The sequence below is a fragment of the Leucopleurus acutus genome, assembly GCF_964270905.1.
Source record: "Leucopleurus acutus genome assembly, chromosome: 8".
Lineage (NCBI taxonomy): Eukaryota > Metazoa > Chordata > Mammalia > Artiodactyla > Delphinidae > Leucopleurus > Leucopleurus acutus.
Genome location: NC_139151.1, coordinates 101,576,683 through 101,600,490, shown reverse-complemented (window position 1 = coordinate 101,600,490; position 23,808 = coordinate 101,576,683). Strand labels below are relative to the sequence as shown.

General features: G+C 58.1%; 2 protein-coding genes across 2 annotated transcripts in view; one reads left to right on the top strand and one right to left on the bottom strand.

The window, feature by feature from the left end:
- Positions 1-23,808, top strand: part of MACROD1 (mono-ADP ribosylhydrolase 1) — a 152,665-nt gene that overhangs the window by 19,984 nt on the left and 108,873 nt on the right. The gene's annotated exons all lie outside the window — the stretch shown is intronic.
- On the bottom strand, positions 21,651-23,690 carry FLRT1 (fibronectin leucine rich transmembrane protein 1; the record flags this gene model as incomplete). Its single annotated transcript, XM_082843945.1, has 1 exon — positions 21,651-23,690. Exon 1 carries the CDS (start codon positions 23,673-23,675, stop codon positions 21,651-21,653), a length of 2,025 nt encoding a protein of 674 aa, XP_082700071.1. The 5' UTR covers positions 23,676-23,690.

The following is a 23,808-nucleotide window of genomic DNA, read 5'->3' as shown; positions in this document are numbered from 1 at the left end:
TTAGGTGCAGCTCGCAGGATCTTCGTTGCCACCTGCGGGATCTTCGTTGCTACGTGCGGGAGATTTAGCTGCGGCGTGCGGGCTCTAGTTCCCTGGCCAGGGATGGAACCCAGGCCCCCTGCATTGAGAGTATAGAGTCTTAATCACTGGACCACCGGGAAGTCCCTCATCGTGAGTTTGAAAGGAGACAATTCGCTCAGCACAGTGACGTCTGGGATAGAGGAAACCCAAGAAATGCCAGCTCTGGGCCTCCTGCTGTTGCTGCTTCTCTGGGAGGGCAGCTCAGACCCGTGGAGCCAGGACTGCTGTGCACCAGCCCTCAGTAGGGCTGGGTCAGGGGATGTCAAGGGCACCGCCTTCCTGTCCTCCCTGTGGTGAGCCGAGCACTTGCTGGGCCCAGGGAGGTGAGGAGGGCCCTTCCTGACCCCTAGTCTGTTGGATTTGGGGTCTCTTGACCGTGAGCATGCAGGGCAGGAGGGCTAGCCCCCCTCCCCTCCGTGGCAGGGCTGTCAGTGTCTGCTCTGCCTTCTATGGGGAAAGGTGTGTGTGTCACATGGGAACAGCCCAGGACAGGGGATGTTCCCTCTCCCCAGGGGGCCAGGAGGTGGGGTGTTGACTGAAGCTGTCCTTCAGAGCTTGGCTGCCTCGCCTGAGCCCGAGCTGGCAGACCTGAAGCCACCTGTAGCTCCCAGCCCTCCCTTCCTCTCCCCTCCTTGGGGTCTTCTTGCATTTCAGAAGCTCACCTTTGGGGCTCATTTATTTATTTTGCAAATCGTTTCTACTCACGTTTCCTCAGGCCCTGCTGGCAGCCGTGTTTCACGTGGGTGCAGTGACTGCATCACGGGTTCCCTTTCCCTGCAATCTTTTTTTTTTTTTCTGGCCACGCTGAGCAGCTTGTGGGATCTTGGTTCCCCAACCAGGGATCGAACCCACGCCCTCGTCAGTGGATGTGAGGAGTCCTAACCACTGGACTACCAGGGAATCTCCCCCTTGTAATCTTGACTGATCACTTATGGAAGGGGTGTAGCTGTTCTGGGGAGTCCTGGAGCCAGGCCTGGGCTGGAAGCCCCCCACGGGTGTGGCACGGGCTGGCCTCAGAGCCAGCTCACAAAATATTGATAGATTGGGGTAAAGTCTGGTTCCACTAGCTGCTTCTCCGGGCCTCAGTTTCCACACGTGCACCTCATGGGAGAATGAAGAGGAAAAAATGAGTTAGTGCCTGTAATGCCTTGCGCACTGGAGGGGCTCAGTAAATGATAAGTATTGTTCTTATTAGTGAAGTATCTCACTGCACCACCCACTAGACCGGAGCCCCTGGAGGGCAGGATCAGGGTCCACTGACCCCTGGTCTCCATCCCTGGACAGGGCTGGCACGTGGCGGGGGCTGTCCAAGAATGTCTGCACAGCAGTTCCCCAGGAGGGACACAAAAGGACAGGAACTAACAACTCATCTCTGCTGAGGACTGCTGGGTGAAAGCAGGCTGCCCGGTGGGCACAGTGGCGGGAACTCCTGCTGCCTGCACATCGGGCAGGGGAGGGACCACAGATATTTATGTCCTTGTGGGAGTGTCAGGAGCCAATGAGGACTTGGGAACCAGGAGCTTGGGCTGCAGCCTCTGGGGAGGACAGGTACTGGGTGTGGACCCGGGTTTGACAGTGAGCCCGGATGGCCCTGAGAGGGTGGCAGTGGGGGGTGGACACGGCTGACTGGCATCACCCGCTTTGGTTCATTAAAACCCCATCAGCTGAAGCCGACACCCAGCGGCAACAAGTGGTCCTGTAGAGCGGTACCCACCCTCCTCCTTCCCCTCGCTGCTGTCTCCCCCTCTTCGGACATTGTAATTGCCATAAAAATAGGAGCTTAGCTGCGGTGGCTGCGTAGCATGTGGGAAGAGAGAGGCCGGGCTGTCAGCCATCCCCCTACCAGCAGGGCTCGAGCCTGTTTTATTATTGCCGCCTGGCTGTATTTCACGTAGGTTTAAACATCATCAAACGCCACATCCCTTTTGAAAAGCAAGAGCTACCTTGCTGAGGGTGTTGAGGAGAAACAGGAACGTTAAAATCTATGAAGCAAATGGCCCAGAATTGACATTTGTGACGGGAGCCTTACAGCTTTGTCAAAGGAGCTAAGGCCTGCTTGGCAGCTGGCGGGAACTTTCTGGTGAGGCTCATGGGTCATGCAAAGGTGGGGCAGGTTGTGGCTGAAGCTTTGGGGTTTGGCAGGGAGGGGACCAGAGTGTTGTTGATGGAATTCTGTGGGTCACCTGACCACCTCTTGGCCTCCCCGGCCTTGACCTTGACTCAGCCTGATCTCCCTCCTAACAAGGCAGATGGGAGCCCCCTCTGGTGCATAGAACAGGGTGCTGGGCTCTGGGACTCAGGGGCTGGGAGTGGGGGCATGTTAGGGACCAGGGCTGCTGTGGCCACTTAGGAGCTCTTGTGACCTTGACCGGGATACACCTCCCCTCTGAGCCTCGGTTTTCTCGTCTGTAAACCTGGGAGAGTGCTGCCCCCTCCGAAGGTGGTTTGGAGGACGGAGATGCATGCAAATGTCTGGCAAGTCACTGGAACTCAACAAATGGTGACTGTTATCACTGAGCAAGTGGGCGTTTGAGCTGGAATTGATTTTTTAAAAACGTTTAACCTACCTGTTTCCATTGAAAAACAGATATAATAAAACCGGGGAAGGATTAAAACAGGAATAAAAAGAAACAAGTCACAAGGAGGAAGCTGACCTGGGCATCCAATAAGATTGTGCCCTGTGCTCTTGGCCACACCTGGAACCCTTTGGCCTGGATGCCCTTTGCACGTGCTTTCTGACCTGCTGGCCTCTTGCCTGGTTCCTGGGTCTGTTCAGCCCTACCTCCTGCCTTGGGATGCTGGTGTCTGGTCTACTAAGGGACCATGCCCTTGTGTGTTATGCTCTTGGTGGCTGCTTGGGCAGCTTGGCTCCTGACACTTACCTTGGCCCCACCCATAAGACACCTCAAAGCTAGGCCATTGGAACAAGTCTATTGCAACTGAATATGACAAGTGGCTTTGAGCTTCCTGGCAGCCATAGCAAGAAGGGAAACAAGATTTTAGGTTCTGTAACTCTAAGCTTGGAAATCCATTTATATTTCAGCTTAATGCCTCTTTCTCTTTCTACTCTGTCCCTTTTCCCTCCATTGTCTCCCTCTGTCACCCTTACCAACACTTTTTTTTTTTTTTTTTTGTGGTACACGGGCCACTCACTGTTGTGGCCTCTCCCATTGCGGAGCACAGGCTCCAGACGCACAGGCTCAGCGGCCATGGCTCACGGGCCCAGCCGCTCCGTGGCATGTGGGATCTTCCCGGACCGGGGCACGACCCCGCGTCCCCTGCATCGGCAGGCGGACTCTCAACCACTGCGCCACCAGGGAGGCCCCCAACTCTTCTTTATTACCCCTACAGATGCTTCATCCCTTGCTCCAGAGTGCCATCTCTAAGTGCTTTGCTCCGGATGTGGGAGGCCCCTCTGCCATCTCTTTTGTCGCTGCCCATTGCCTTGTCAGCGGCCTGGCCTCTGGGCCTCTTGCCTTGTGCAGGCCCCCTGGGTCCGCCACTGTGATTTCTCTCAGATGAGCCAGTGACTAATAACGGTCGCCTCCGGGCGGGGGGCAGCAAAATCTTTCCCCCCTTAATATCGGAGTTTAAAGATGTGTCACCATCAATTTGAGGAAAAGACTTGTTCCTGCTGAGAAAAGCGGCCTGGAGATTCGTCTCGCCTTAGGAATCACACAGGCAGCTGCATAAATTCCAGAGCCACAGAGGCTCTCCATGCAAATGCCGCCTCTCAGCCCCACAGCCAGCCTGGAGAGGCTCTTGGAGCCCACCCCAAGCTCCCATGGGCTGGCACCCCACCTCCCCACCTCTCGTGCTCCCACAGTGACTCTGCAGGCCCCTTTGCGGGGGGCGTCCTTGGTTAGAAGATACTCACTTCTCTCCACCTCTTTGTGGTTAAGCCGGAGGCTGAGCTTGCGGCTAATTCCATGTCGCGATGTGCTTTGATCCTGGAGGAAAAGGAGGAGGAAGGAGTGACTTCTGAGGGGGTCCCCACAGTCCCCAGGGGGAGGGGGTCCCTCTCTTACCCTTGTCTGTGGATCTGTTGGCTACACAATGGATTTGCCCTGAGGGTGGGATTTTTAGGGCCTGGATGCCCTGTCCTCCGACCCTGTTTCATCCTTGTCTGGAAGGGACTGTTGGGGTCATTTTGACTATCCCCCTGTCTCCAGACTGGCCCCCTCCCCTCTGGCTGGCAGGCCTGCCCCTGGCACTTTGCCCTCAGACCTGGCCCAGCCTCCTGCCCCACAGACCCAGACCTTGGTCCCCTCCTCTTCCAGCAGTTCTCTGAGCCCAAGATAATCATCATAACAGTGACCTGGGAGCTGCCTTTTAGTATTCCCGCTTCTCAGGTTGGGAAGCAGTGGTGCTGGGATATTAAGTCTGTCTCCAGACAGTCCGGAAGCTTGAACCAGATCCTAGGTCCTTTCCCCTACGTCAAATCACCTTTGAATAAATGAGTGAGTGAATGAATGAATGAGGGGCAGTGGGCTCATGGCAACCACTCGTAGTTCTAGGTGTCTGGTGAGTGGGCATGGTGTCAGCCCAGGATGAGGGTATTTGGAGAGCTTGGGGGAGGTCAGGGAACCCCCCTTCTGTCATGCAGAGGTCATCGTGACCACCTTTGTGGCGGTGTTGTTTGTCCTCCCGGGAGGCTCACCCAAGCATGGCGCAGAGCAGGGGGGTGACCTTGGCTGGCACCAGGTGGCCTGCAATCTGCAGTCTGACTCTTCTGCCAGGTGGCGGGTGGGAGAGGGGTGGTCACAGGGTGCCAGTGAGCCCTCCCTGGTTTTGGGGAGCCAGTGCAGCTGGGCTCAGGGTAGTCAGAAAAGATAAGCGGGAAGTTTGCAGCCTCCCTGGCTGCCGTGGCCCTGTCGGAACATGTGCTGAGCGGTCATTTTACCACCTGGTGCAGGGAGTTCTGTGGGCTGGTGCCCGCGTCTGCCACCCCAGCTACTCAAAGGGCCCCACGAGGACTCTCGACAGCCATTACTCCGAGAAAGGAGGGTTGTTTTTTTGTTCCTGGCTCCCTAAGTGTTATTGCCTTTATAGGCTTTGGAAATCAGTTTTATGGCCTGCACTGTTTGTCTGCTGAAATGTGGAAAGCACTGGAGGGGGATGAACCACAGGTTTGCTTCTAGCCCTGAAAGGTCAGATGGCTGAGGGTGAAGGGGCAGGGCTCACACGTGTCCTCCACGCCTGGGTCACTGTCATAGCTGGAAGGGGGACTGTCATAGCTGGAAGGGGGACTGTCATAGCTGGAAGGGGGGCAGGGATGGTGTGCACCAGAGGGGGCCCTGGAATTCTCTTGGGAGGGTCAGCCTGAGGCTTTGGGACTTGCCTCTTTTGTCGGCTGGGTCCCGCTGAACTGGGCTGGGATGGTCATCCCTTCTTCCTGGATGCCCAGCTATACCAGCTGGCTCCCCTCAGGTGCCATCCGGGGCACCCTGCCAGCTGCTGGCAGTGTAGACTTCTCAGTGCAGTAAAAAATAAGCCTGGGGCTTCCCTGGTGGCGCAGTGGTTGGGAGTCCGCCTGCCGATGCAGGGGGCGCGGGTTCGTGCCCCGGTCCGGGAGGATCCCGCGTGCCGCGGAGCGGCTGGGCCCGTGGGCCATGGCCGCTGGGCCTGCGCGTCCGGAGCCTGTGCTCCACAACGGGAGAGGCCACAGCGGTGAGAGGCCCGCGTACCGCAAAAAAAAAAAAAAAAAAAATAAGCCTGGGTTTTGCCAGCTGAGATGCAGGTCTGGCAGGGGCTCCCACCTGCAGAAGATGCTTCATCTTTGAGCAGAGTTGGCCCCCTGGGAGCTGGGCAGGGTGTAGAGATGCAGTGGGAGCATTCAGAAGCCCACGCAAATCCTCCCCCCTTTCCTGGGCCTGAGGACCCTCAAGGGAGGCCCTGAGGGTCTGCCCCAGGCGAAGGCTGCTTCTCTACTTCTCTCTTGATATGCGAAGTGCTCCTACAAATCAATAAGAAAAGTGGGCAAAAGATATGGACAGGCAATTCCCGGTTGGAGAAAAACAAATGGCTAGTAAACAAGTGAAAAGACACAGAACTTCACCAGCAATCAGAAAAAGCCTAATCGAAATAAGAGACATCATTGTCCACGGCTGGAGAAGAGGCAGAGGCTGGAAGTATTGATATGCACAGGCGTGGTGCTGGAAACAGGCCTTTGCTGGGCTCACCATTGCATTGCAGCTCGCACCAACCGGCACACAGTAGGTGCTTGGAAATACTTGCTTTATCCCAGAAAACACAAAGAACTCCTCCTTGCTCACAGGGAGTCTCCGCAGGGCCACCGCTGCCTTTGTGGCCCCGGGTTTGCCACGCCCTCCGCTGGGGGTGCTCCTGGGGCGTTTGGCCTCATTGCCGTCCTCAGCTCCCTGGCCCCAGGGATCCACACGCTTCCTTGGCTGTGGTCTTTCTGGGCCTGGCCTCTTGTGGGGTGGATGCCATTTCCTGCTGCTGGGCAGTGCCTCTGGGTTTCAGCTGTCTCTGCAACCTCATGGCTGGTGCCTGGGCTGCACTGCACAACGGGAGTGGGGGGTGGTATTCATAGAGGCCACAATGGAAATGGGGGCCCCCAGAGTTGGGCAGCCCTGGCTGATATCGTGGCCTCTTCCAGCACCCCAGGGCATCCTTGATTTCGGGAAGGTCTTGCCCTAATAGTGACCTTGGCTCCCCAGGCATCGTGACTGGCTCACCCTCATCGTCCGGGCCCAGAACCTCTCCTGCCGTTTCTGGTTCCCTCTCCTACACTCTCCCATTCCAGCCCAACTAAATGATTTTGGGTCTCATAACTGCGCGTTCTCTTTCACCTCCTGGCCTTCGCTTGGGCTCTCCCCGCTGCCTGGAGCACCTTCTCCTCCCATTTCCACTTGGCTGACTCTGGTCAGGCGCCAGGCCCCGGCTTAGATGTCATTTCCTCCAGGCACCTGCCCTGCCCTGGGTTAGGCATCCCTCCCACGTGCCCCAGAGCACAGCCATTCATTCATTCAGCAGGTGCTGCGTGCTGAGGCTGCAAGGGCGAGCAAGGGAGATGTGGTCCAGGCAGCCAGGGGAGTGGCATGGTCACCTGCAGCACTTGGTCCTGGAGGCAGACCTGTCTGAAGGGTCAGGAAGGGGGTGCCCAGGGGAGCATCCCAGACAGGGGCCTGAGGTGGCGCCCTGGGGGTGGCTCACCTTCTTGCCCCGGGAGCAGGGAAGCCAGAGGGAGGCTGGGGTGGGTGGTGGCTGCCCGCGGGAGCCCAGTCGCCTTCTGCTGCCTGCCCCGAGAGGGCAGCCCTTATCTGTAGAGCCTAGCGTGGCCTGACCACAGCAGAGCTGCCTTTGTTGCGGGAGCTCAAGGGGGAGAGTACAAGTCCTACTTCAAAGGGCTTCAGTCCCGAGGAATCTGGGTCTCCAAGTCCTGGAATCGTCCTGCCCCTCATGTGCCTGCCTGGGCAAAGCCGGCCAGCAGGAGAGCCCAGGCCTCCTGGGGGGAGACCTCAGCCTGGAACTCGGCTCCTGGGATGCCTGGCAGCCTCCTCTCCTGGCCCTGTCCTCCCTGTCCTTCTACTTCCAAGACCCAGCCTCCTGCCCACCTTCTCTTTCTGGACGCCCCCAGACTGAGGAGGACACAGTCCTCCTTCCTCCATTCAGAGAGTATGCAATGATGAAGGCCCAATCCCTGCCTCTAAAAGACACTCAGTGTAGAGTGGGACTAGTGGGTACAGCACAGGGTGTAAGTGCCTAGTAGGGGAGTCCGAGGTGCTGTGGGCCGGTCTGGGAAGGCTTCCTGGAGGAGGCCTGCCTGGGGAGGCTTACTTCCCTGCAGCGATTTCTGGTGGGGGTGTACCCGTGCCTTTCCCTTCGGGTTCACAGACCCCAATCAGGCTGTCTCACTGGCCGGGACCTAGCTCCCATACTAACCTCTGCCCCCGTGGCCTTGGGCAGGTGCCTTAGTCCTGGGCCTCAGTTTACTTGCTTGAAAACAGGGATGGGTGAGGATGGAATGCAGTGACAGGTGTCTGGTGCCTGGCACCATCGGGCTGCACTACCTTGCCTCTCACAGATGGGTGCCCCTTTAGGAAATCCCCCCCAGTTATGAAGTTCCAGATCTGGGCCATCACGTGAGAAGGAGGCACATTCATTAGACTCAGGCACACAGCCCGGCCATGCCAGGCGTCTCTCCGTGCCAGCTTCCCAGGGACGAAGGCCTCACTGAGAGCACATCTCCTGTGTCTTCCTGGTGACAGGTTCCACCTGCCAGCCCCTGGGGAGCCACCATCCCTGGTGACGGCCCCTCAGCCCTTCACCCGGGCTTGTAATCTCAGCTCTGAGGGGCTGCAGCCCCTTTCTCTGGCCCACTACAACTAATCCATTCGCCAGGGCCCCCATCCAAGAGAAAGCTAATTAAAGAATCTCTGCTTTTGGCTCAGCCTGGACTTTGAAGATTCCCTTTGGTCTTCCTGGAGTATCTGAAAACAGGTGGAGAAAGGGGGCCTCAGAAATGGTGTCGGATAAGTCCCCGGAGCCTCAGTAATAGGCTTAATCCCCCCAAAGCCAGCAGGCGACAAACAGTCCTCCGCCCAGCGCTGCTGAGAAGGCGCTCGAGGCTTGTGACCCTGTGGGCCCCACACCACACGGCTCCCCGTCCCTGGCTTTCTGTGAATGTGCGGCTGTGCATTCCCCAAGAGGGTCAAGGCCGTGGAAGGTCAGGGCATGGGTCCCTCACCGCACGATCTGCAAAGCAGTGAGAAGCAGTGTGGCGCTCTTGATTGTGTGGTTGGTGGACAGGTCCTGAAAGAGGTAGCCTCTGCTCTCACAGAGCTTACACTATTGCTGCCTTCAGAAAACACCCGCAGGGTCTTTGGGGGATCACTGAGCCCCTAAATGTGGGGTCATGGGGGTATCTTAGAGCCGGTCCTCCTTGTCACGCTGAGCCAAGCCTGGTGTAACCCGGGAGAGAATCGGGGCATCTGCTTCCACGCCAGCCTCCACCCTCACCCCCTCCCAGGCCCCTGCTCCCCCATTTTCATCGCAGTACTGGGGGTGCAGGGAGCATTTAGACCCGCAGTTCCCTGTGCAGGGACATTGGGCCTGCATCACGGAAATAAAAATGATAAAAACCTGCCAGTGAATTCTGGGTGGCAGTAAATTACTTAACACCTGAAACAGGTTGAAATGTGGCCACTGTGGCTTTTAATAAGTCCAGCTCCGGTGCCGCGGCTTCCACAGGGAGCCGGCTGGTCTCTCCCCGAGGCACCATTTCATCGCGTCCCAGGCTTGGCAGCAGTGCAAATAAGATTTCACTTCCTCTGTAAGTCTCCGAGGGGGGAGTGCCGGCTTTCACTTGTGCTGTCCGTTAGCGGCTCGAGGGATCCTACTTCCTCTGCCTCGGGAGGAGAGGGTCCCTTGGAGCTGCCGGTACCGGACCTGGGTGTGGCAGGCCGTGCAGAAGCAGGTGCTGACAAGAGGCCGAGGGGTGTGGAGGAGGGGAGGGGAGGCATCCAGCAGGTGGGCTGGGGGTGCCTGAGAGTGATGAGCAAGCTCCACCCAGCCCTTCTTTTTTTTTAAATTTATTTGGTTGCACTGGGTCTTAGTTGTGTCAGTCAGGCTCCTTAGTTGCAGCTCGCCAGCTCCTTAGTTGTGGCATGCAAACTCTTAGTTGCGGCATGCCTGTGGGATCTAGTTTCCCAACCAGGGATCGAATCCTGGCCCCCAGCATTGGGAGCGCCACCAGGGAAGTCCCCACCCAGCCCTTCTGAGGCAGCATTTTGGGGCTGGCTGGGGACCTCAGATCTGACCAGGGCTTTGTATGCAGGGTGTTAAGAACTGGCCTCGGAATTTGGGTGTGAGGTGGGATTTGGGGTGTTAGACCCTTCCCGGGTTTGGTCGCTTCTTCAGGATGCTTGATGAGGGCAGGGACCCCTCCTAGGAAGTGGGGGCAGGAGGAGGAAGCTTCTGGAACCTGGTGGTAGCCAGGTAAGAGCAGCGTCCAGGGACGGGGATGGCGGCCACCCACTCATCATCCCACTTGAACTGGAACTTTTAGTCCTGAGCCTGACGGAACAGCAGGAGTTGGACACATGAAGCAGGAAAGTGGACTTGGACATTTTATATGAAAATGGAGCTGGACTTTGGGGTGCCGCTTGTCTGCTGAGCAGCTGTTCAGGGGACTTGCCCCATACATATCCGTAACCTCAGCAATATGTGGGTCGAGATTTCTTTGGGAAATCTTGGCTGGAGTGGAGGCTGCAGCAGGAGGAGTCCCGGGTTTGTGGGGAGACCACCCTGTCCCCCAGGGTCCATCTGAAGACGTGCTAGGGAGACAGGGGCTCTTCATTGTCAGCCTGTTGCCTCCACCACCCAGAACTTGCACCCCCATGAGGGGCCGGCCAGCTCTGCTTGCCCTCCTGTGAGGCTGGGCCTCACTACGGCTCAGACCGCCTCCTCCTCTTCAGAAAGGGTCAGTTATGTTTGGAGGGTCTTCTTTCCATTGACCTGAAATACAGGTCCTGGAACCTCCCCTGTGGTTCCTGGTGATTTCCTCCCGTGGGGCCCAACCCTGTCTGGGCCTCCAGCCCCCCGGGCCACTTATTAAAACCCCCATCCCCAGCCCTGTTGTCCAGAAGCCGAAAGCTCGGGTCAGCCTGAGAGCCCGTCTAGCAGGTTTCGGGAGCAGGCCGCAGACCTTGGGTGTGGTCGCGGTGGCTTGGAGAACAGGCCCTGTTCCGACGTCTCTCCTCTGTGCAGACCTGGGGGCACTTGGCTGTTGCCTCCTTGGGAGAAGTGCCCGCCAGCTCAGCACCTGTACCTGGGGGCCAGGGATGCTGGGTAAACCCCAGGGGCGCCAGGGATGGGGCCTGCACTCCCGGACAAGTGGGGGCGAAAGCAACGTTCTCACGGAGGCCCCGGCACACATCAGCAGCGTCGGTGCTGTTGTGGTGGGAAAAATGGGAGCAGCGAGCTGTCATCATGCGTACGCTTTACAGAGGCACAGGGAGTGGGTGGTGGAGCCTGTGGGTCTCACCCAGTTCTGAGGGACTCCGAGGCCCTGCTCGAGGAGCCCCCAGGACAGGCGTTAATCCAGTGGTTCCCAGATGCATGTGACCATGAGCCCTTCCTGGGCAGAGCTTCTGTTCGCTCTAGGGGCTCAGGAACACAGTCTGGGAAGCCAGCCCCCCGCTCCGGCTTGAAGAGAGTGGCCGGGGCATCTGGTCTGTGGTGCTGCTGCCAGTGTGTGGAGGGTTAGGCGAGCTGGGTCAGCCCCGTCCCAGGCTCCCCCTGCCTGGAGGGCTGGGGGGAGAAGTAGAGACTGCCTCACAACTGGGACGCCAGGGCTGCTGCTCTTGGAAAGTCGTCCTCCTGGGGCCCAGCATTGATAGATTGATCTGTTGGTTGATTGATTTGCTGGTGTTTATTGACTCCCTCCCTCCATTCACGTTTCCGGTGCCTCCTGCGTGCCAGGTCGGTGCCCTCTGGGATCTGAAGGGGTGGAAGGCAAGACCTGCTGGCCAGGGGCCCCTAGTGAACGAAGTGCTGGAACCAGTTACCTGTCCAGGTGAGAACCAGCAGGTGTGGCCCGGAGAGGGCAGCCGTTCCAGAGACAATGCCTGAGTTGAATCTTCAAGGGCCCTCACGGGCACCCGGCGGAGAAGTCAGCACAGACCCAGAGCCCGCTTGGCTAGGCAGGGCCTGCTTGGGGAGTGAACCAGAGGTGTGGCCAGCAGATGGGTGTGGCCAGCAGATGGGTGTGGCCAGCAGATGGGTGGGGCCAGCAGATGGGTGGGGCCAGCAGATGGGTGGGGCCAGCAGATGGGTCCTGTGCTTATGGGGGAAGCGGAGTCTTCCAGCGGGGGACAGAATCGGACTCGCCTTCGTGCCCCCTGCCTCAGAGCTTCTGGCAGGCCCTCTCCCTTGCTCTCCAAGTCCTTCTCGTCCGAGGAAACACCCTCAGTGGAGACCTGGCTCCCAGAGAGCCTCCCCACCCTGATCTCGTCCATGAGCATCCTTCCCTCCCCCTCCATGAGGCTGGAAGGGTGCCCCAGCCCCAGCCCCAGCCCCAGCACATAGTAGGCCCTCAGTAAATATCCACTGACTGGCTGGCTGATCAGGTTCTAGAAAGGTGAGTGTCAGGTGAGGAAGAGCAGGCAGCCCTCCTTAGCACCCACTGTGCGCTGGGCCCTAGGAAGAGTTTGGGGAAACAGACTCGGTCCTTTCCCCGAAGCCTACGTGGCGAGCCGCCCTTTAGAATGATCTCTGGGCTGCTCCTGCCTCCAGGGGGCCGGCAGTGAGGACCAAGAGAAGAGGATGGGGGGGCGAGGGGCACCTGTGGGGTCAGAGCACCCCGTGTCACCCCAGCCAGGCCACCTGCCACCAAGGCACATCCAGAAATAACTTTGCTTCCTTGGCATGTAAGGAGAAGCTCATTCACCCGTATCCAGATGTGGAATCAGAGCTAAGGCAGAAGTAATGAGCTCTTATTTTATATGTTAAATCTGGCAGAAACTGCTATTGTTCTCACGGAAAACAATTTTTTTCCTTTTCCCCCTCTTTGGAGTGTGAGATATCAGGCTAGGCCTGGAGAGCTGTGAATGTGGTGGGTGTGTCTAGGGGATGAGGGGTGTCAGAGGTGGCGGGACCCAGGCAAGTGGAGGAAGAGCCGTGTCCCCAGCACCCGTATGGTGCCAGTCTTATCTGGGCGCCCACATGGTTGCCGGAGCCTCTTATGAGATAATCCATGGCTCCGATTAATACATCTCCACATGGAAACCCTCTTGGAGTCTGCCTTTAGCTGGCAGTCGCCTTCCCCAGGGCCTGTGGGATGGGGCCAGAGGTCCCTTCTCCATCCTGCAGCAGAATCATTATCTTGGTTCCCATGGTGCCCAGGGAATATACTAACCCAGAGCTTCCATCCCTCCCAGCCACCACCTCTATTCCAGTGGACCCTGACAGCGGGGCTGACCCTCAGGGCGGAGCCTGGGGAGGGGGTGTGGGCAGCCAAGACCACGTGGGTGACAGACACCGGCCCCTGGCACGCTGGGCTGGGCCGCGAGCTGAGAGTCAGCAGCTGAGAGGACTGTAAAAGTTAAATCTTTCTATTTATTTCAAGAAAGGACAAGGAAAGTGGACTTGGACATTTTATATGAAAACAGACAAACAGAAAATAGGACCAAATAGTTCATCACATTCATCTCAACACTGAAGTTTCAAGGCACCTACAAGAAGGAGGCCCAAGGGCAGTTCGCAGTGCACTTTGGTTTGTGTTGCTGTCGTGGTGGGTGTTTGTGTGTCTGGTGGTGAGGTTGGGAGGGAAGCGGGTGGGCCTGGGGCCAGGCCAAGTCAACCAGCCAGGTGCCAGATGGCAGCAGGCAGCAGCGGGACTGGTCCCATCACTCAGACCCCCAAGGTTGCTTTGCCCTTCAGAGAAAAAGGAAGAAGCCAAGGAGCGGGTGGCCAGATGGCCCCACTGGGCTGATTCTGCAGGTAGGAAAGGGCAGGGGCTCAAGGAAAGCCAGAGGTGCCCCTAGCAGGGGTCCCTCCGTTGACAGAAGGGACCTTGTTCACAGCCCCGTCCTCCCCATGCCATTGGCTGGCCAGGCATCCACCTTCTGCAGCGGACCCTCCATTCACCAGGGTCTGGCTCAGGACCCCTCCCTGCGCTCTTCCTCCCCAGGCGCCAGGGATGGACTCTGCTGTGTACAGCGCTGGGTAGCCCCCGAGCGAGCGCTTTAGCACTCCACACCTCACCAGATACAGTAACTTTTGAACACTGGGAAGGGGAATTGCTGTTGGTGGCTGTTAAAGACATTTGCTCCGCAGGGCTTACGCATGGGGTTTCTTCTAGTTTACTTTTCTCCTTTGCCTCTCCGTTCACATCCGCCTTGTGACATTCATAATTAGGGGGCGTCCGCTCCAGCCAGCAGAATTGCACAACTGCACTGTCTCTCTGGCTCGCAGCCCTGCAGCTGTCCCCAACCTTCAACCCCATCTCCCCGCTTCTCTCCCTCTCAGATGACAAACCTCTAAACACCGGGCGCTTCTGCTTCCTCCCCACGGCTCTCAGCATCTCTTCAGGAGCTGAATGCCAGGTGGGCATCTCAGCTGAGGCCGCTGGCCTGCAGGCAGGTGGTGTTCTGGGTCGGGTAAAAATATCTAAGCCAGTTTCAGAGTTTTGTGTGTGTCTTCCTCCTGGGTACGCAGAACCTTTTGAAAGCGGGACCAGCCAGAGGTGGGTGGTTTCTGGGACCCTCTGCAAGCATGTCCTTTGCACAGGGCAGGTGAGAGGTGTCCTGGACATTGGCTCCTGGGAGATGAGCACGTGGCAGTCCCGTGTCTGCTGTGGCTTTGATCGTTGGCTCGTGTTGCATTTGTTTTCCTCCGTCTTGAGGAGAAAGCCTGGTTAGTTCCTCCAGGTGGGCGGCTCGGGTGCGGGGACTCTCGACAGGAGCATCAGACACGGGGGGGTGGGACACCCAGTTCTCTGCCCCCCTCGTCACCCACCTGAGGCTTGGCTCGGAGAGGGGGAACCGGGTCACCCCGGCTGGCGGCCAGATCTCCCCAAGCGGCTGGATTTCCCCATCAGGCTCACAGCTGGTGATCGCGGGTCTGAGGGAGGGTGGAGTGAGATGCTTCAGGGAGAAGGAGTCCCTCCTGGGGCCAGGCTGCCAGCGGCGTGGGTGCAGGATGAGAGGAAGGCCGCTGCCAACACACCCGCCTGGGCCCTTTGCACTGAGCCCCAGGGACAAGAGAGGAGGGAGGAAGAGATGAGTGACACCCCTGTGTGCCCCGCGCTGTGCTGGGCCTCAGTGACCCAGCGCGGAGGAGCGCAGGGACCTGGCATCTTGCCCGAGCGAGCGGCCATCAACTCTGACTGCTGTAAAAGAGATTTAGGGGCGGTGACAGGAAAGACGTTCCTGCAAGGACCCTCTGGGCTTGGACTTTTGGGCCTTCAGGTGGGGGGTGGCGTGGGTGGGAGTGGGAAGGACAGGGGCCATGGCACCGTGGTGGCTCCGATGGCCACAGTGCCTCAGGGACTGGCTTTGCCAGGAAGTGGGGGCCGGGTCAGCCCCCCACAGGACCCCCTGTGCCCTCAGCACAAGTGGGAGGGGCAGTGGCAGTGGTGTCAGAAAGCCCCTGGCCTGCCAGCCTCTCCAGCGGGGAGCAAGGCAGCAGCTGCGCACCCACCGGCTGAAGATCTGCCCGGGCATGGTGTCCCCAGGGGAGACGTGGGGAAAGGTGGGCTTTGCCCCTGCAGCATGGGAGGTGGGGCGGGGTCTTGGGCAATCCTGGAAATCATATTAATGTGAGAAAAATGGGCCTGACCCCAGTGATAATAGAATTTCCGAAACTAGAGAAAAACATTGGGTTAAAAATGCAAAGGGAGGGCTTCCCTGGTGGCGCAGTGGTTGAGAGTCTGCCTGCTGATGCAGGGGACACGGGTTCGTGCCCTGGTCCGGGAAGATCCCACATGCCGCGGAGCGGCTGGGCCCATGAGCCATGGCCGCTGAGCCTGCGCGTCTGGAGCCTGTGCTCCGCAACGGGAGAGGCCACAACAGTGAGAGGCCCACGTCCCGCAAAAAAAAAGAAAAGAAAAAAAATGCAAAGGGAGGGAGGAAGTAAAGGGAGGGAGAATCAAGAGGCAAGGGAAGCTTCCTGAGTGTTTTTAAAGAAGCGAATGTGGATATTTCAGGCAACTACTTGGAACATTTCAAAAGAAATGGTAAATGCTTAAAAATGTAGAGTGAAAAGTGCCCCAGGCAGCCGTCACACTGGCTGGGACGGGTGTATTAAGCCGGCAGCTGTGAGCATGCTGTTGGGAGAACAGCTAGTGGGATGGTGGTGGGAGCTCAGGGGGGCGCGGGTCCTGGCACCGAGGATGGCCAGGAGGCAGCCTGGGACGGGGAGCGGCAGTGCCTGGGAGGTGGCCCCCTAGCGGCCCCAAGAGAGCCAGCGCAGGTGGTGGGTCACCCTCTGCGCTCCCTGCCTGTCCAGACTCCTAGATGGGGCGGCGTGTGTCTGAACTTCCTCTCCCGGCGCCTCTTAGACACTGAGGATGGGGATTTTGCAGGCTGTCTGGTGGCAAAAGCGACTCTTTGACGGGGCTGGGTGGCCTGGCTGTGAGATGGCCCTGACCTGCTATTTTCAGGGGACACTGGTCGTTTTGAGCAGTCTCTCGATATCTTCCTTAAAGGGTCCTCAGGGATGGTAAAGTGAGAGTGGGAACCAGGATCTTCTCCTCAAAGAACCAGGCGTTGGCTTAACATCTGCCCCCTCCCCATCAAGTGCTTGAATGCGGCCAGTGACAAAGAGCTCACTGCCTGATTCTTTTTGCTGGGCCAGATTTCTCTTCCCTGACTTCAGTTTTCCTTTTACCGTTGGCCCCATTTCCCTTTCACTGGCTGCAGGGAATGGATCAGAGACAGACCCACCGTGGAACAGAAAGGAAGCAGAAGGACTCGTGGCTTTAGAGTCCTGCTCACGAAGGGACTAGCCCGGCCACTTCCCCTAGCTCTTCACCCCGAAGGCAGATGGAATCTGGAGGGCAGGGGAGAGACTCTGCCTGCGGGCCAGGGCAGCTTCTGAGTGACCTGTGTGGGCCACGTGACCCCCCCCACCTCGTCCCAGGGGCTGCGCACGGCACTCGATGGAGGCAGAACTGCTTCCCCACCCGCCCCACCCTGAGCTCGAGCCCAGGCTCTGTCCAACCAGCATATCCGGAGCCAGCGCTGGGGCACGCGTGGTGTCCGCCTTCAGAGACCCCAGCTCCCCACCAGCCAGGCCCAGAAAAATCCCTGCTTTGCCTTTGGCCACTGGGGACAGGTTCAAAAAATGCGAAAAATGCCCCTTTCCCTTCCCGCCAAGGAGCTCAATCTCTCCTAATCAGTTTAGCAGGCTCGCTTGCTTGTAAACGGTAATGATTTTCATTTTTGAGCCTTTTTATCCCTCCTGAAGAAAAAAGATGCCTCCTCTGTCTGCATTCTGGAAGGCCTGAGCAGGGCTGTGAATTGCTTGTTAGCATTCACCCTGGCGCAGATCCAGAGCCAGGCATCCGCTGCCTGTCACCTGCCCTGACCTGAGTGATGGGGGACATGGGCGCAGGGGACACCCGCAGCTGACCCCGCCTGAGCCGTGGCCCTGCGAGTGTGGGCTGGCCCTTGGGGCTCAGGCTGCCGTGCGCCCCGAGGCCCCGCCTTCCGGGTGCCCCAGCCCCCCCTGGTTGCCGCCCCAGCGCCCTGCCCCCTGCCTGCCGCACCCAGTCTTCCTTGTTGTAGTTTCCGTAAGTGCGAGGCTCAGAAGCCCCGTCCTCCCTGGCACGCTCAGCTGGAAGCAGATCTCTGGAGCGGGCTGGCTTTGGGACTTGAGCTGCCGTTGGCGGGGGTGGCGGTGTCCTCCTCTTACTCCACAGCTCTGAGGGCGTGAAGGAGGGATGCTCAGATGCAGCCCTGGCACGTTGCCCAGTCAGCTCCCTCAGCTCCCCAGGATCCCTCACCTGCCCTGTCCCTGTCACTCTGGGCCTCCGTCACCTGCCTTGGGCCAACCAGAACCTTCCAGAGTCAGCAGATGGTGGGGGAGCCCCCATTGGGCTTCTGGAGCCCCCATCCTTTCTGGGTGAAGCTAGACCCGGCCTCAGCCCACCCCTACATTACAGAAGGGGAAACAGAGGCAGACGCCATGGATTCGCAAAACCTGCTTTCCCTGCATCTCCCTGGAAGCTCTCCCTGACCTTTCTTACTCTACTCCTTGCTGGGGCTGGTGGGCTTCCCTGGACCCCTAGGGGAGGGGAGAGGAGGCCCAGTGCCCATTGAGGCAGGAAGAGGCACAGGCAGGCGTAAGCTTCGGACTTCGGGTGGGGAAGCCTGGGTCCCCCAGCCACTGTCACCTCCCCTGCCAGCGTCACCCAGAGCGGGAGGGAGCCGGTGACCCAGCTCCTACCCCCAAACCCCAGAGGCCCCCTAGTCGGCCACGCAGCCGCCATGTTAACGGGAGGTGGTCCAGGAAGCAGGAGCCAATTTAGAGAAGATGGAGGCTTCTGTGGGAGGCCGCAGGAAGAGGGAAGGAGAAAAGGGAAGAAAAGAAGCTTTTGATGCACATCATGTCTGCGGAATTGAGTATGACTAATTAATAGATTTTATTCTTAGTAATCTCTTAAGCATTCCATACGTTGGGCCCCACGCCTGAGCTGAGCTTACAAGAGGCCTCATTCGCAAAATGCAAATGGCTCGCCTGGCCCTGCTGCCTTCTTTCCTTTTTTTTTTTTTTTTTTTTCCAGGGGAAATTTAAAGGAAAATTGCCATGTAATAGAAAAGAGATTCCAATCACTACATCTAATTACCACAAAGGGTAAACCACTTAACCAAAGAAGTGTCAGGATTTTTTTTTTTTTTAACTTGAAACCTGCCTTAAATGCCACAAAATACACTCATCAACGCTGAGGTCAATGAGGTTGTTCCGGCTAGTTAGAGGCTGCAAGGGTCAGGTCGGCTGCCCACAGGAGGGAGATTCTAGACAGAAGTGGTGGCCCAAGCCCTGTGTCCTCACGTGCTTCTAGGGGTGGAGGAGGCTGGGTGCCCTGGAACATCCTCTCTCATTATGTTGCATGGCTGGCTCAGAGGGGCTGGACCAGGAAGGGATGGGGTTTCAGAGCGAACCTAGCTTCAGGCCCCATCCCTGGCTTGGGGGGCCGTGAGACAGCAGACAGTTGGAAGCTTGTTCTTAGAAAGGATGCTGGAAAGATATTGGGATGCTGAGGGCAGAAAAGATGAGAGGGGTGGTCCCCGGGCCCTGGCTGGGCTGAGTCTCCACTATCTTCAGCACTTACACTAGCAGGAGGATGCCTGCGGCAAGGCAGGCAGGGCCAGGTTTCCCCCTGGTGTGAGGTGGGGCCCAAGCCCCATTAGTACAAGAGGCGGGAGCAGGAGACTGATGTGTCCTCAGGCCCAGGCAGGCCTGGGCCTGCTTTGTGCTACGGGGCAGGAAAGTTCATCACCCAGGCCTGGCCTGGAGGGCGCTGCTGGCACAGGCAGGCTCTCAGAGCTGCAAGGTCTCCCCTGTAGCCATCCCTGTGTAGGGCCACCTGCTGTTCCCCAAATGCCTTCTTAGCCTCTAAGGGGATGATCTGACCTCCCGCCTGGCTCCGGGAGAAGAGAAAGGAGGATAAAGAGTGAGAGCAGGGGACCAAGCATGTTGGCAGCAGGGGTTGGGGGTTGGAAGTGGGGAGGCTGGGACCGATTTTCCTGGACCACTGGCCAAAGACAGGGGTGGTGCCTTGGGAAGGAAACCGCATTTCAGAACCAGCAGAGACCTTGAACTTCTGACCTCCAGCCAGTGCCCCACACCCTTGTGCACCCTCTCCTCCTGGAGGCTGCTAGTGAGGCCCCTCTGCTCCTCCCTGGGCCGCGGGGAACACGCCTGTGTCTGGGGGGTGCCAAAGGGAGGGCGAACTTCACACGGATGTGACCTTTACACAGTCCCAGCCTTGGAAACATGGTCCCAGCCTTGGAAACATTTCTCTCCTGACCTCATTGTATGAGAAAATGCTTCAGGTGGGAAAAGGGAAAAAGCTTGAGTCTAGAATGAAATGTGTCCATGACCCTCGGCCTCTCCCTGGAGCTGGGGATTGGGGTTCCCCCCTTGGTGAGACCATCCATCCAGCCTGGCAATGAGAGCCGCGCCTCTTCTCCACCTCGCTCACGCAGTTGTTGTGTCCATTTCTTTCAAGCCCAGCCTCTTCACTGAGGGGCCAGCAGCATCTTTTCAGGTCCAGCAAATGGCTGGACCCCGGGCCTGTCACAGCAGCCCTGTGACTGCTGTTCATCTTTCTCTTCCTTTCTTTGGCTTTTGTCAAAGCAGGCAAGGCCTTCTGAAAACACCACGGCCAGGAGCTGGACCCCTTCTCATCCTCCCTGCCCTCAGAACAGTGTCTCTCCTTTGACATCGCCCTTCCTGGGCGCAGGACAACTGGCACCTTGACAGATGGTGACCCGAGTTCCCCGAGTGCTGGAATGTGGGAGATATCAGAACCCCAGGCACCACTCCTCTCTTCTTTCCAGATGTGCTGTCATTATTTCATCATCGTTTTAATCTCATGGCTCACCAAACAGCACTGTCAGTTGAGAAATGATGGCAACATTGATTCCAGAGGGAGGAAAAAAAAGATCTTAGCTCTTCTGAGGGCTCCAGTCACTACGCTTTTGGAGGCTGGCATTTTTAGAGAGATCTGGTCTTCCCTCTTCAGAGCGGCATCCCAGGGGTGGGCACAGTGTGGTGTTCTGCATTCTGGGGTTGGGGGGGCGTGCTGTCTCCTAGGGCTTTTCTGAGAATTTTCATGTCTTTTTCTGGGCTTTGTTTGAGCAGCCGTGGAAACCATTAGGTCTAATCAGCTGATATTAAAAAAAAAAAAAAAGTCTCTGCACCAATTACCTGTCTCTGGAGGAAGCACTTTGCACAGAGTAAATGCTCAGGAAGTAGCTGCTGAGGTGATTGCATTTGTGGGGGTGTAGGGGGAGAGAGGTGAGGACACTGGAAGTCAAAGAAAGCTCTTCTCTGTATCCGAAAGGAGCTTGGCCTAGCTCTGGCCAACCTGAGATAGGACTGACTGAACTGAAAACACCCCTTGCCCAGGGTCTCCCAGCCACCCAGCCAGGACAGACATGCCTCCGCCTTTAGGAACAGCATTATCCCCCACCCCACTCCCATCCCCAACACACTTTGTCTACTTACTCAATGATTTCTAGGAGAAAGCAACATTTTCGTGACTCTATTGTCTCAAGAAATTGTACGAACTGACCCAAGAAGTACTGTAAGGACTGTATATGTGGCTCTATCTCCCCATCTGTAGATAGATACACGACATAAAGATAAACAGGTAGATAGATGCACCTCCAAGCGCTGGAACAGCCACAGCTTCCCTGGTGCTTCCATGGACTATGGTGCATGGAATTGAGGAGGGCTTCAGTATAGGAAAAAGAAAGTTTGTTTTTTAATCAGCTACATCGTCGTTCAAAGAATGCAGTGAAAGACGCGCTATTTCTGCAAATCTGTAAGGGAAATGGCATGGAAAGAACCAGGACAATATCTCCACAGCAAAACATCTTTTCTTCCCCTCTCCTTTGTGAGGGGCCTGAAGACCTTCCATCGTGTCGTCGCCAGTGAGCAGCCGGCAGCGAGAGCTGCATGGGGGCTGCGCGTGTTGGCTGCTTTTCTAACGGTTCCTTTGTGACGGCCCTGCACAGAGCATGAGGCATACACAGACGGAGCACAGGTAGTATCTTTCCAGTTCAGGAAAAATAAAAGCCCCAACCCAACCCTTCCTGCGATATTATTTTTAGTCTTTTCCTCCCCACCTGGCATAATTTGGTATAAATTATGTCTTCATCAATGTCAAATCGCCCTCCTGCCTTCTATTCTTTAAAAAAAATTATTTTTTTTACTGTTGTGTTCTACGAAATTGTCAACCCTCCCCAAACTCTGCTTTCTGATGGGAAAGTCATCATGGAATTTCTTTTCCTTGTTCTGTCAGATGGCAGCAGGCTGGTCAAAACCACACAGTCGCCACACCAGGAGGAGGCAGGAGCCGGGTGCTGGCATCATGTGTAGGAGTAGTCTATGTCGGGGATGCCGCCGTCCCGGTAGCCCCGCGTGGCGCCGTAGCCGATGGTGTGCGTGCCCTTGCAGAGGCTGCTGCCGTTGGAGGGGAAGATGGTGTGGAGCACGTACTCGTCCTTGCTGTGGTAAGGGTTGACGGGCAGCATCTGCAGCCCGGGGCTGCGGATTTCCAGGATGGAGTTATCCTTCTTGGTCCCCGACTCCAGATAGTCGTCCTTTTTCCGGGTGCCGCGGTTGTAGGCCCGCTCCCGGGTCAGCAGCTCGCTGGCCCGGTGCACGTAGCAGCAGATAGCCCCCAGGACCAGGAAGACGAAGACGAGGGCCACGGCGCCACCGATGATGCCCGCCACAGGCAGGCCCGCCATGGGGTCGGCGTTCTGCTCCTGGTTGAGTGTGGTGGTGGGGCCGTAGCTGTCGGCCGTCTCCGCCTTGGCACACACAGGCGTCTCGTCGGCCACATAGGTGTTGCCGGTCTCCATGGTGACCATGCAGATGATATAGGTGGACTTGGGCTCCAGGGCCGTCAGCAGGTACTCTGTCTTGTCCCCCTGCACCAGAGTCTCCGTGATGGAGCCCACGGCTGGGCTGTGGCCCAGGCGCAGCCAGCTGAGCCGGAAGGAGGAGGCGGGGAGCGTGGCCTTCCACGTGATGCGGATGGAGTCGGCCGTCAGGGGCTTCACGTGGATGACCAGGGTCTTGGCACTATCGCCCGTGGCCATGGGGTAGTCGAGGCTGGAGTCAGGGAGGCGCAGCCCCGGCCTCTTAGCCTTGAGGGTGAAGAGCGAGCCCTGGGGCGTGGTGGCAGAGGTGTGGTCACTGGCCGTGGTCTTGGCGGCGGCGTTGGCCGCTCCGCCCTGCACCCCCGCCTCGAAACATTCGTCCATCTCGCTGGTGATGTCCTTGATGGCCATGCCCCGGACCTTCTCGGGGCCCTGGCACATGAGGCCTCGCACGTTGACCACGGCCGCCCGTGTCTTCACCCAGTCCCGCAGCCACAGGAGGTTACAGCCGCAGAACCAGGGGTTGTTCCGGAGCAGCAGCTGGGCCAGGTTCTGCAGGTCATCGAACAGGCCGCGGGGCAGCGTGGTCAGGTTGTTGTTGGACAGGTCCAGGCGCTCCAGCTCACGCATCTTGGCCAGTGTGTTGTAGGGCACGTGGCTGATGGCGTTGTCCTGCAGGTAGAGCTTCTGCAGGCGGGCGCTGGGCAGGTTGAGGGGCGGGGCAGCCAGCGAGTTGCGCACCAGCGAGAGCTCTGTCAGGTTCTGCAGGCGGCTGAAGGTGTCGTCGGCGATGCGCTGGTTGGCCAGCAGGTTGCCGTCTAGCACCAGGCGCCGCAGGCTGCTGAGGCCCTTGAAGGCGTGCAGCGGGATGGTGGAGATACGGTTGTCATCCAGCCGCAGCTCCTCCAGTGTGCGGGGCAGCCCCGAGGGGATGCTGCTCAGGTGGTTCCGGCTCAGGAAGAGCAGCTTGAGCTGCTTGCTGTCGGCGAAGGCGTCCTCCTCTATGCTGACGGTGGACACGGAGTTGTCATCCAGGTGCAGCTTCTCCAGCAGCGGGATGCGGGCCAGCGAGTCCCGGGCGATGGTGCGCACGTTGTTGTCCTGCAGGTGCAGCTCCCGCAGGGAGCGGGGCAGGTTGACAGGGAACTCGTCCAGGTCGTTCTCGTATAGGTAGATGACCTGCACGTTGACCTTGGTCTTGAGGTCCTGGGGGATGCCGGCATTGTTGATCTGGTTGTTCTGCAGGTAGAGGGTGGTGGCGTCGTCAGGGATGTCGGCGGGGATGGAGGTGAGCCCCCGGTCGTTGCAGTAGATGAAGCCGTTGTCGCAGCGGCACACGGAGGGGCACGTGGTGCTGTCGATGACCTCCGTCAGGAAGGCGATGAGCCCATAGCAGAGGAAAAGCCAGTCCCGCAGGTCCATGGTGGCTGTGGTCATCACGACGGTGGCCGTGACGGTGGCAGTGGGCGTGGTGGTGGCGGTGGCAGTGGGGTGTGCCACCACCATGGTGGACGGCTGGGGGAGCCAGGCCCCGCTTGACTTAAAGCCTCTACACCTGCAAGGAGCACAAGACATGTGCGGTGAGTGCGAGTTGGGTGTCCACCCACCTGCCGCTGAGGGGTGGCTGCAGTCGAGGCCA